Source organism: Danio aesculapii, chromosome 24 (genome assembly GCF_903798145.1).
Source record: "Danio aesculapii chromosome 24, fDanAes4.1, whole genome shotgun sequence".
Lineage (NCBI taxonomy): Eukaryota > Metazoa > Chordata > Actinopteri > Cypriniformes > Danionidae > Danio > Danio aesculapii.
Genome location: NC_079458.1, coordinates 17,623,721 through 17,637,529, shown reverse-complemented (window position 1 = coordinate 17,637,529; position 13,809 = coordinate 17,623,721). Strand labels below are relative to the sequence as shown.

The following is a 13,809-nucleotide window of genomic DNA, read 5'->3' as shown; positions in this document are numbered from 1 at the left end:
TTCTAGCTAAAATAAAACAAATAAGACTTTCTCTAGAAGAAAAAAAATATTATCAGACATACTGTGAAAATCTCCTTGCTCTGTTAAACATCATTTGGGAAATATTTAAAAAACAAAAAACAAAAACAAAGTGAGGCTAATAATTCTGACTTCAACTGTACGTGTTTATTTTGAAGAAAAAAACTATAAAAAATCACGAGGAACACAATGAACAATGTTTGTTGTATTGTCTGCCATGAGATACAAGTCAAAGTTAATTTAGAAATCACTACTTTTTTATTCGTGTTTTCCACACTGTCCCAACTTTTTCTGATTTGGGGTTGTATATTATTCAATACCTTTAATTATTAAATAGCTCTATTAAATGATTATTTTCACAATCCTACAAGCCTTTTATTTACACTAAAACATTTCCCTTTGTATGTAGATGCTTGCGTTTTGAGGGTTGTTCACACATTCTGCCATGGCGGTGGCAATGTATGTTCCACTGAAGTTAACACATCTTGCATCATTAAGGTTAATGATAAAATGATTAATAGATTGATAATTTAAACAACAACTGGAATTTGAGGAAATTGATTTGCCTTCAGAGTGAGGTTTGAATTACTTACCCAGTTAACATTGTGTAGAGAAGGACACCGAGACTCCAGATGTCGCAGGCCGCGTCGTAGCCCTGTTTCTTCAGCACCTGAGGAAACAAAGTGATTTTTTTCTGATTAAAAACTGTTGTTTGGTTTAAAAACATGATGTCACCTCTCATTGCTCAATGTACCTCTGGGGCCACAAAGTTGGCAGTATAACAGGGCGTCATCAGAAGTCCATTTTCTGCTCTCAGCTGCTTTGCGAAGCCGAAGTCACAGATACGGATGGACTCAGGATTCCCAGATTCATCAACATAAAGGATGTTGCTGGGCTTTAAATCCCTGTGAACCACCTGAGAAGGAGGAAGGAAAGCTTAAATGACTCTCAAGCTATTCAAATTAAAACTTTTTATTAGTGCTAGGCAAAGATGATTCGCATTCAAAATAAAAGCTTGTTTTAATAGTAATATATGTGTGTGTGTGTATCATATATTATGTATATGTGATAGAAACAAAACTATTTTGTTACATAGATATTTAAATTTTTATTTAACTTGAAACCTATACAGTACACAAACTTTTTCCTAAACATACGCATGCATGTGTGTATTTATATATACATAATAAATATAAACAGTACACACACATATATTATGTTAAAACAAACTTTTATTTTAGATGCGATTAATCGTGATTAAATTTTGCCCAGCACTACTTTTTATAATATTTACTATATCTCAGTAATACAAAAAAACAGCCTCATCGTTAGATCAATATATTTTTCATCATTTAATTTATTTTACTACTAACATTTTTTGTAATTCTAATTATTTTAGTATTAACACTTAACTTTTTTTAATCAAGGATGCAATAAATAAGTCAGAACTTAATATTTTACATTACACTAAAGATATGAATAATGTCTATTATATAAATAATAATCTTTTAATCATACATGTCAGTTAATTTGGATTTCAACAGCTTCTTAACAAATATAAATAAAACAGATTTTTAAAAAGTCCTGGTAAAAAACTGTAATAATTTACAGCACAAAAAAATTTACAGCAATGTTTTCAACATTGGTTATAACAACATCAACAACAACAAAAACTACTACTACTACAATTACTACTACTTCAACAACTACTACTATTACAACAACAACAACAACATCAACAACAATTACTACAACTACAAAAGTCAAAAACTACCACTACTACCACCACCACTACTACAACTACAACATCAACAACTACAACCACAACAACTATTACTATTACCACTACTACAACTACAACTACTACTACTACCACTACTAAAACTACCACTACTACACCTACAAAAACTACTACTACTACCACAACAACAACTACTACTACAAAAGCCAGAAACTACTACTACAACAACATCAACAACTACAACTTTTACTATTACCACCACTACAACTACAACAACTACTAATACTACCACTACTACAATAACAACTACTACTACTAATACAACAACTAGTACAACTACAACAAAAACTACTACTACTACTACAACAACAACAACTACAAAAACAACAACCGCATCTACTACTACTACTACTACTACTACAACAACAACTACTACTACTATCACTACAACTACTACAGCAACATCAACTACTACAACTACAACAACCACAACTACTACTACAACAACAACAACAACAACAACTGCTACTACAACAACCACAACTACTACTACCACTACTACAACAATAACAACTAAAACAACAACAACAACTTCTACAACTACTGCTACAACTAAAACCACCACTACTACAACTACAACAACTACTACAACCACTACAACAACAACTACTATTACTACTACTACTACTACAACATCAGCAACTACAACAACAACTACTGCAACTACTACTACTACTACTACTACAACAACTACATCAGCAACTACAACAACAACAACAACAACAACTACTGCAACTACCACTACTACTACAAAAACTACTACTACTAAAACTACAACAACAACTACTACAACTACTGCAACTACTACTACTACAACAACTACTCCTACAATACTAGTAATATTACTACTACTACAACAACAACTACTACTACTACTACTACTACTACTACTAATAATAATAATAATATTTCAATAATAATATATATCAGTTGTTTCACAACCATATAAACCTGAACAGTAGTGTTTCCGTCAGGAATTATTTTGATCTGCTATGCTTTGATTGGATCTTTTGCTTTTAAGGCTGAGTATCTGTGCATTACAGCCATTATAAACCAGACTGTGGTTAAAACACTTGCTTTCCATGATCACAATCTTAATGTACTTCAGTGGTCCCTCAGCCACTGTCTCCTAAAACATATTACAGCTCGACACACATTCTCTCCTACATTTTGAGCTTTAGACAGGCTAGGGCACATACGCCTTGAGCGTGCAGATACGCCACAGTTTTGGTGATGGTGTGGAGCACAGCACAGGCCTCCCGCTCCGAGAAAAACTTCTGTCTGAGGATTTTATCCAGCAGTTCGCCTCCCTTTAGCAGCTCCGTCACCAGATACACAGTGCGGCCGTCATCATACACCTGCAAACACAGACAGATGCATCACCAAGCTTCAATATCTCAGTGCAAAATCTATATTTCCTGTTATTTTACTCTCCCTCTGGCTATTTTAGGAAATAAATGAAATTGACCAGTATATGTGATTTAATTTAAAAGGATAGCTCACCCAAAAATGAAAATTACTTCAATATTTTACTCTCCCTCTGGCTATTTTAGGAAATAAATGAAATTGACCAGTATATGTGATTTAATTTAAAAGGATAGCTCACCCAAAAATTTAAATACTTCAATATTTACTCTCCCTCATGTGCTTTTAAACCTTTATGAGTTTTTTTTCTTCTGTTGAACACAAAATAAGATATTTTGAAGAATGCTGGTTTTGGCACCCATTGTCTTTTAAAGTAAAAAAAAAATTACTATGGAAATCAATGTGTGCCCGCTACTAGCATTCTTCAAAATATCTTCTTCAGCTCAACAGAAGAAAGAAACTCAAATAGGCTTAAGTAAAGGGTGAGTAAACGATGACAACATTTCCATTTTCAGGTAAACTATCCCTTCAAAAGTCTATTATCTTTAGCTTTATTCAACAAAGACAATAGATGGTTATACAATATGACCAACATAATATTAGTGTGCTGTGTATCTAATAACGATCATCTTAAAATTAATATTTCACACTTGGCCACAAAACAATCGTAATTACTACACTAGTTTCACTTTTGGTTTTAAAAGTTACAGTTTTAGCAGTTCACCCAATACGTCCGCAAAACAATTTGAATCTAACAGGTTGAAATGTTATGCAAATCTGTCTTATGCTTAAATATATGATTAACAAATGGCACTTCACGACTATACAACAGCAATAATTTGTCATTGAAAAATGGAAGAATATTGTGTGCAAATATGTAGCATCCCTATAATGCCTGCATTACAGGAATACATAATGTGACTTTATTAAAGATATACACTCCCTGGCCACTTTATTAGGTACACCTTACTAGTACCGCGTTGGACCCACTTTTGCCTTCAGAACTGCCTTAATCTTTCATGGCATAGATTCAACAAGATACTGGAAATATCCCTCAGAGATTTTGGTCCATACTGACATGATAGCATCACGCAGTTGCAGCAGATTAGTCGACTGCACATCCATGATGCGAATCTTTCGTTCCACCACAGGCCATTTGAGTACAGTTGCCGTGGAGGCCATTTGAGTACAGTGAACTCATTGTCATGTTCAAGAAACCAGTCTGAGATGATTCGTGCTTTATGACATGGCATGTTACCCTGCTGGAAGTAGCCATTAGAAGATGGGTACACTGCGGTCATAAAGGGATGGAAATGGTCAGCAACAATACTCAGGTAGGTTGTGGCGCTGACACAATGCTCAATTGGTACTAATGAGCCCAAAGCTGGCCAAGAAAATATGCCCCACACCATTACACCATCACCACCAGCCTGAACCATTGATACAAGGCAGGATGGATCCATGCTTTCATGTTGTTGATGCCAAATTCTGTCCCTACCATCCGAATGTCGCAACAGAAATCAAGACTAATCAGACCAGGTAATGTTTTTCCAATCTTGTCCAATTTTGGTAAGCCTGTGCTAATTGTAGCCTCAGGTTCCTGTTTTTAGCTGACAGGAGTGGCATTCTGTGTGGTCTTCTGCTGTTTATAGATGCTCTTCTGCATACTTCGGTTGTAACGAGTGAATATTTGAGTTACTGTTGCCTTTGAGTTACTATCAGCTCAAACCAGTCTGGCCATTCTCCTCTGACATTAACAAGGCATTTGCGCCTAAAGAACTGCCGCTCACTGCATATTTTTTGTCAGACCATTCTCTGTAAACCCTAAAGATGGTTGTGCGTGAAAATCTCAGTAAATCAGCAGTTTATGAAATACTTAGACCAACCTGTCTGCCACCAACAACCATGCCACGTTCAAAGTCACTTAAATCACCTTTCATCCCTATTCTGATGCTCGGTTTATACTGCAGCAGATCGTCTTGACCATGTCTACATCCCTGAATGCATTAACGAGCAGTAGGACAGGTGTACCTAATAAAGTGGCCAGTGAGTGTATATTCATAGGGAATCTTAATGGTATCAGAAAGCACACCAGCAAGACCTGAAGCCTGATGCTTCTCTGCTGCAGAGTGCTTTAAGAGTGTCACATGACCACATTATAATTGGTAAAAAAAAAAAAATACATAAATCACATTTTATGAAATCACAATTTTAGTGAAAAAGCATTGATTAATTTACCAATACTACAAGATGACCTTTTCTTTTAGGAGAACATTAAAGATTTTTAGCTCAAAATTATAGTCCTTGGTGATTTATTTATGATCTTTTTTGGGATGAACTGTCCCTTTAAGAAAGGCTTGATGCACGTGCATTTCTAATGTATGGAAACACAGCGGACCGATAATGGATAACCTGCTCTGAGTAATTTACAGGAAAGACAATAAGAGCAGGAACTCATTATTCTCTTCCCTCGTTCAGGAAATGTCAGAGCAGAATCGGTTTCAGGTAAACACATCGATGCTCTTTGAAAAGAACAAGACATTACCTTAATATAATTGCATTCAGCCAATAAAACGGAGCTTAGAGTCTGCCGCCATGGTGCATTGTTGATCATCCTCATAGATGAAAATAAAAGACTCCATCATTGTTTTTAAACACTCACGTCTTTCAAGGTGATTATATTTGGATGCTGTCCATAGCGTAATAGAATTTCCACCTCCTCCGCAGGATCCCGTTTTGCTTTGCTGATAATCTAAACATAAAATATATACAGACATAAAACACATATTAAATAGACAGCCTTTGAAGGGCGTAAATACTTAAAAAAATTTATGTTTTTTAACAGGGATGCACAATAATTCAATTATAGGTAATTTAATTGATTATAAATGATTTACATTCAGTCAGTAAGCACACACTTCTGCCCAAATCAACTTACAATTGAGGACGCATTCAGCGATTCAACAAGAAGAGGCTAATTATACAAATAAAGTGTTCAGAGAAAAGCTAGAGTAGGGGCAAGTGGGTTTTTGGATTTCTACAGGTGGTTTGTCAAGCCTACTCACCACTTCATAAATGCACCATTTTTAATAGATATGGAGTGATTGTAAGAACATGTCTAGTGCAAATGTGCCAGAGAGATGAACGAGTATGTTTTCTACAGATGGTTTGTCAAGCCCACTCACCTGTGTGAGGCACACTCAGAATTGCAGAAATGTTTTTGAGGTTGTCATGTGGTGTGGAGGGCATGAGAGAAGAGGGGGTCCTGGTTTCGTTCACAGTTTTAGGTAATCACTGAAGATATTTTACATTTTGTAGTAGAACATTAAAGATTTTTAGCTCAAAATTATGGTCCTTGATGATTTATAAAATTCAAGTCACTTTGAGAGTCAATAAAATATTGAGGCAAAACAAAATGAAAACTTATGGCTCCAGATGCAGTAAACAGACTGAAAAGTAAAACTACTTTATTGCTTCATAAGAACTCATGCATAGTCAGGAATCATTCATTCATTCATTTTTCTTTGGATAGTCCCTTAAATATATAAGGGGTTGCCACAGCGGAACGAACTGCCAACTATTCATGCATATGTTTTATGCAGCGGATGCCCTTCCAGCCACAACCCAGTACTAGGAAACACCCATAAACTCTTGGATTTACACACACATTCACTACGGCCAATTTAGTTCATCCACTTCAATTATACTGCATCTCTTTAGACTGTGGGGGAAACGCACATGAACACGGGGTGAACATGCAAACTCCACACAGAAATTCCAACTGGCCCAGCCGGGACTCGAACCAGAAACCTCCTTGCGGTGAGGTGACAGTGCTAACTATTGAGCCACCGTGCTTAATGTGTTTTGTCTGCAAAGTCAATCTTACACGTAAAATGTGATGTTGTAATTCAGATGGTTGAGAGAAGAGGGGGTCCTGGTTTAGTTCACAGGGGTTCAGGTGATCACGGAAGATATTTTTTATTTTTTAAATTGTCGTTTGAATGATACTAGAAAATCAGCAATCCTTGTGGGAATGGGAAGATCATTCCAGCAACACTGAATGAAAAGGGTTGGGAAGTGACTTAGAGCCTCTCTTTATCATTACAAATTAAAGAGTATTTTGTCTGAATATATAAACAATAAAGCAAAACAACTCAAAAACATTTTAATTGCATAATAATTTAGATTTAATTAATTTTGTGCTAACAAATGCACGGTTAGAAAAATTAATATTAATTTTAAGACTTGTTAAACAATTGCCAAAAAAAACTGTGCTATTAAAATAACAGTGTTTATATATTAAAATGTTCAATCTTAAATAAAAAATTATGCATTTTAAATGTCTATTTGTTAGTGTCGGACAAAAATTAATCACAATTAAATCGGATCCAAAATAAAAGCTTGTTTGAATATGTGTCTGTGTACTGTGTGTATGTTTTATGTTTATATAAATACACATACGCATGCATACATTTGAGAAAATGTTTATTTACAGTATATTTAGATATAAAATAAATATTTATTTGATACAAATTACATACAAATTTAAATATCTATGAAACAAAATTATTTTGAATATGTTTCTATGTATGTGTGTGTATCACATATACCAGGCATGGCCAAGCTCGGTCCTGGAGGGCCGGTGTCCTGCAAGTTTAGTTCCAACCCCAATCAGACACACCTGGGCTAGCTAATCAAGCACTTACTAGGCTTTCTAGAAACATCCGTGCAGGTGTGTTGAGGCAAGTTGGAGCTAAAATCTGCAGGACACCGGCCCTCCAGGACCGAGTTTGGACACCCCTGACATATACAGTTGGAGTCAGAATTATTAGCCCCCCTTTGATTTTTTTTCTTTTTTAAATATTTCCCAAATAAGGTTTTACAGAGCAAGGAAATTTTCACAGTACGTCTGTTAATATTTTTTTCTTCTGTAGACAGTCTTATTTGTTTTATTTTGGCTAGAATAAAAGTAGTTATTAATTTTTTAAACACCATTTTAAGGACAAAATTATTAGCCCTTTTAAGCAAATTTTTTTTCTCGATAGTCTAAAGAACAAACCATCATTATACAATAACTTGCCTAATTACCCTAACCTGCCTAGTTAACCTAATTAACCTAGTTAAGCCTTTAAATGTCACTTTAGTCTATATAGAAGTGACTTGAAAAATATCTAGTAAAATATTCTGAACTGTCATCATGACAAAGATAAAATAAATCAGTTATTAAATATGAGTTATTAAAGCTATTATGTTTAGAAACGTGTTGAAAAAATCTTCTCTCCGTTAAACAGAAATTGGGGGAAAATTAAACAAGGGGTTCTAATAATTCTGACTTCAACTGTATATAATAAATATATATAATACACATATATATTATGTCAAAACAAACTTTTATTTTGGATGCGATTAATCATTGCCCGGCACTAATATTTATAAATGTATAACATATCCAATATTTACCTACATTAATTAATAATATTAAATTTTAAAATCTATTTACTAAAGTAGCTTTTTCTTTTCTTTTTTTTTTTTAAAGGTTGATTAATGGTTTGCTGCTAATATCTGGTTATAAGTGTGTTGTTTTAACATGATTCTTTCCTCACCTTCACTGCATACTCCATCATTGTGCTTTTCTGAATGCAGCGTTTGCAGATGGAATAAGCGCCGATGCCGATATCCTCCTTCACCTCATATGCGTCACTGAACTGAGACACGTTTCGGTGGAGCTGCTACAGACACAATACAACCAAGATGTAAATGCGGTCATTACAATGAAGAAACAGGTTCAATTTGGAGGAAACGTGTTATGCAAGTGCACATACCTGAACTATAGAGCTCATGCTGTTGCTCGGCAGGGATTGAGATTCTTCTTCTGAAGTGATGGCCACAAAACTAAACCCTCTAAATAGTCGATTGGCATTGGCACTAGGAGGTACACCTGGAGAATCTAAAAAAAAAAATCAAACATAAATCAAAACACAGCAACGTTTTGGTCTAGTTTTTAACACTAGAACCACCAGAAGGTAACATTTATCCATGCACTTCACTGATTTGATTGACTTCACAAGGTTATGACTAGACTCTACACTGTAAAAATTAATATGATCAATTAGTCACGACATTTCTTTTTAGTTTATGGTAACTTATTAAACTAAGTAAGTTGTGTTCTAACTTTATAAGTTAAGCAAGCTTAATAATAATAAGCAGTTTAATATAATATAAGTTCAAATGACTCATAAGATTAATTTGATTCAGCTTTATAATGTTAGGCAATCAGTATTTTAACAGTGTAGAGTCATGAAACAATTTTTTTTTAGTCTGAGCTGATCAAGGACACAACACTCACCATCAGACATGGCATCTACAGTAGTACCTCTAATACCTATTGTGTTTAGCATTCATAAATCTACTTATTTTATCAATTGTGTCTAATGGATGACTACCAGTATTCATGGGGCATAGCACCAAATGTTGGGCTCTGGTCACACAAATTCACAAAATCTTATTAAAACCCTTTTTAAATGTATTCTCATAGTCTATTTCAGAGGGTCAAAAAGAAACTATTTGCATAGCAAGATAGCAATATAACATCGCACGTCTCTCTGAAAGGCAATTTTGAGACATATTTCTTGCTGCAAGCTTTACTTCGATCTAGATCTAGTAAATGATGAGAGCTCAGATCAATGATTGGTGTCTAATTGTTTTTGTCTTGGGGAAGTAGCCATGTAATAAGCAGGATAATGTACCTCTAGCCAGTTGTTTTTGTAGAATAAATCCTTATGGTTACTTAAGGTCTTTGCACACTGAAGTCCGAAATTTTCATATGCATTTTTTTCATATCAAATTTTTGCATATTTACTGTGACCTTTTATGTGAAGCTGCTTTGACACAATCTACATTGTATAAGCGCTATACAAATAAAGGTGAATTGAATTGAATTGAAATTTGTTTTTATATGCAAAATTTGTCACGTAAACAAACCCTGCACACTGAGTCTGACGTGTATTAATTAATCTATTACAAAAAAACGCAAAACATTTCAGAGTCAGCAGCAGCCACAGGGGAGAGGTGCGTCAAACACTGAATCCAGCATACAGGGATTCAACTGTCCGCCACATTTTGTCTTTATTTTATGCACTGTGTTAGTTATAAAGTTTTATGTAGCTCAAATGATGGTATTCTGTATTTAGCTTTTTGCTTTTCGTGGCTCTAAACTGTCAAAACACCTCTCAAAGTGTTTTTTCAGATGCGAAAAGCCGAAAAAATAATTAAACCAGGTTGTAATTTTTTTGTGATGGATGAAAGTTTCAGAGGCAGCGTGTTAATACGAGTTGAATTAATTTTTTTACGTGAAAATTACGGACAAATTTCAGACAAAAATTTCAGATTCAGAGTTAGCCTTTGGACTACCTTTATATGACAATGATATTTGAACAAATGGAGCATAAACACCATTTGTAAGCCCTTTAAGTAACTCGAGTGCACGCATGAATACACAGATAAAGGCTTTTTTATGCATCACGAAATTGGGGTATTGGACAAAAAACTACCTGTTCTAACTGGATTTTGTTTAAGCTGTTTTTGACCTTTAACCAATAAAAGAAAGCCGGGTAATGTGTTTACATGACATTACACGTATCAGCCTATTAAGCATAATTGGCTTAAGAATGTGCATGCAAACACACTGAATGATGGGTTATTACAAGGCTTTTGAACTTTTATGAAACACAATTATATTGTAATTTATGTCAATGAAGTTAAAGTATCATATATTGTTCTTTGCCAGAAAAAGGACTAACTAAAGGGGGTTGAGAATAAAACAATTTTAGTAAAAGTCAATGACTGGCAGAATATTAAGTCTGTTAATAGTCTAACTATAGACCTCTCACCGGAAGTTCATCATTGGCTGAAAAAGTTCATCACTAACTGTGCATAGAGCCTATTCGGTAAGTTAAATTGTCTGTAGTCTTTGTGTGTGAATAAGAGTATATGAGTGTTTCCATAATAAAAGGACTAAGCCGAAAAGAAAATGAATCAACTATTAGATGATTCTTCTTCTTCTTTTTCTTCTTCTTATAATTATCTAGCACTGATTAGTAATAATTTATTGAAACATAAGGATGTGCATTTGGAAAAAAAAGCTACGAATAAATTTCACCCAGTGGCAGTTCCAGTGTTAAATACAGCATCAAGTCATCCAACAGATTTCGAGAGCCAGAGTAGAGTTGAATTAAATAGGTTTTGGTTTTTGTCTCAAAGGGGATTAAAGATGGATAACAAACACACAGTCTACCTGATCTGGTCGATTAGAAGCTGGCGTACCTTTGGGAGTTTTTGCAGTAAATTCTGGGTCAAAGTAGAATGTGTCGTCTGGTCTGCCAGTGGCTGGTTTGAATGGTGGGTGACTTTCTCTTCTAAATAATTTCTGAGACATACAAAGCATGAAAATGAACATTACAACCAACATACGGCCAATTATTCAGGTAAAAATTTACTATAAGGTTTCATTTGTTAACTATATTAGTTAACATGAACTATTGAGAAAATAATAATAGCTAAATGCTTCACCTGTGAACTGGTGTAATTGAAACATTTAAATATGTACAGTTCTAAAATAGTGTAACATTTTTAATGTAAATTCAGTAATTCAAATGCTACTATAAAAAAATTCAATATAGGATAATACTCATAAAAAATTGGTGTTATTTTTAACATTGTTTATATATATATTTTTTATTAACTAACGGGACTTTATTGTAAAGCTTTATCCCTATTTAAAGTAAATGGATGTTCCAGTAAACAAAAACTCACATTCCAGTCAATAGAAACATAAAACGGGTGTCTCTTTATCTCTTCAACTCCATCTGGACCCGCACCTGCAGAGAAGCAGTCAATTGAAAATCAAATATGCAAATATCAATACTCAAAAATGAACATTCAGTTCTGCTCGCAACAATTTGCAAATAAAACAGTATAAAATGGTTAATTCCTCATAAACTGGTGCAAATGGGAAGTTGGGGACACAAACTTTATTTGTTGCTTTATTAAATGATTGTTTTTTTTAAATAGTATTTTTTTACTGTATCAAAAAATTGAGCTCATAAGTTTTATTGCACATTTTAGGATTTATGCCAACATATCGCACAATGCAGATTTAAGTATGATTTGATATAATTTCAACTTTGAACAATTTAATGCATGATTGCTTAATAATAGTATTGTAAAACAACAATCCCTTTCAAGTGGTCTTACCTAATCTATTAGTAGGGTTTCGTTTGAAAAGGCTCCTGAGGAGACTCTGAGCTTCTGAACTCAAAAACTGAGGCATACCAAGCTTCGCCCTGCAAAAAAAGTCAAGAGATCAGATTGTCAGTACATGCGGAGACAGTTCAAATACAGTTTGATGCATAACAAAGGACTGTTGGTTATCCATTTATTATTAAAGGAGTAGTTCACTTCCAGAATGATTGGTCACCATTGACTTCCCTACTCTATGGAAGTCAATGGACTGTTCGGACACCAAAGATGACAGAATTTTTCATTCTGGAAGTGAACTACTACTTCAACTAATCTGGGGTGCATTTCCCAAAACCACTGTTAGCCAACTAAGTTTGTAAGTTCCTTTGTGACCAAAGTAGTTTGGAAATTCAGTGTCTCCCGAATCCATTGTTCCAATGAACATTCACAAATAAGATTGCAAACTTGTGTAGTTGGAACTACACAAGTAGAGCTGTAGTTTGAAGCAAATGTTTTTTTCTCTTTTGATTGGCTTGTTCTTAGTAGCAAACACTCTTCTTTCAGCACATAAAACACACTCAGCAAAAATAACGTTTAAGTAAAATGATGGTAAAACCTTGTCCACATAAGCCTAGAGGTCAGATAACACCAAAATAACAAGGCGAGTCACTGTCATCTTCTCTGACATCACCTCCTTATCATTCTTATCAGTGGTCTGCAGGAACCTCTAATGAACACTATAATTGACCTCGCCAAAACCACCTTCTTACAGTTAATCGAAGCTGTCAAACAGAGCTGACTATAATCATCAGTACTAGTGGAGCGTTATTCACCCCTCAGCAGGACGCTTTGTGACGTCTATTTTTTTGCGGTTGAATGTTTACTGATGGTTAAGTGGTTAGACTTTACGCTAAACAGCACCGTCAGCTAATCCCAGGGCTTATCCTCATTACTCCAGATGTTAGCAACACAGCTGGCTCTTTCACTCAGACTGGATGAATGCGTTTAGATTATAGTGGACGGCGGATAGACGAAGGATGAGGCCTTCAAACACTCACTTCAGGATCATGGTCATGGTTTCCTTGCGGTCCTTGCCTTGGAATGGCAGCGTTCCTGTCAGCATTTCATACTGAGAATGAAACAAGTTGTTTTTTTTAGGAATGGTGTTATATGAATGACAGGAATTTCAGTAATTATTAATATTATTTTTGGTTTATGTTGTAGTGAGTGATGGCTAAAGGTGCTGGAATACTTTTCTAGATGGTTCCAACTAGGGTTATTACATTTAAATAAAATAAAAAATAATAATAATAGTAATTAAAATAATAATTATTATTTTATTAAATAATAAAATATATGTTAAAAAATAAACAAACTAATAATAAATA

General features: G+C 34.5%; 1 protein-coding gene across 3 annotated transcripts in view; it reads right to left on the bottom strand.

Moving 5' to 3' along the window:
- Window positions 1-13,809, bottom strand: part of rps6ka3b (ribosomal protein S6 kinase, polypeptide 3b) — a 98,366-nt gene that overhangs the window by 7,625 nt on the left and 76,932 nt on the right. For all 3 annotated transcript variants that reach the window (XM_056450802.1, XM_056450804.1, XM_056450803.1), the window contains 10 exons: window positions 13,480-13,550; window positions 12,437-12,525; window positions 11,996-12,060; window positions 11,507-11,609; window positions 9,007-9,131; window positions 8,788-8,913; window positions 5,847-5,936; window positions 3,019-3,177; window positions 773-934; window positions 612-688 (listed from right to left, as the gene is read on the bottom strand). In XM_056450802.1, coding sequence (XP_056306777.1) covers window positions 612-688; window positions 773-934; window positions 3,019-3,177; window positions 5,847-5,936; window positions 8,788-8,913; window positions 9,007-9,131; window positions 11,507-11,609; window positions 11,996-12,060; window positions 12,437-12,525; window positions 13,480-13,550 — 1,067 coding nt within the window. The remainder of the gene's footprint in view (window positions 1-611; window positions 689-772; window positions 935-3,018; window positions 3,178-5,846; window positions 5,937-8,787; window positions 8,914-9,006; window positions 9,132-11,506; window positions 11,610-11,995; window positions 12,061-12,436; window positions 12,526-13,479; window positions 13,551-13,809) is intronic.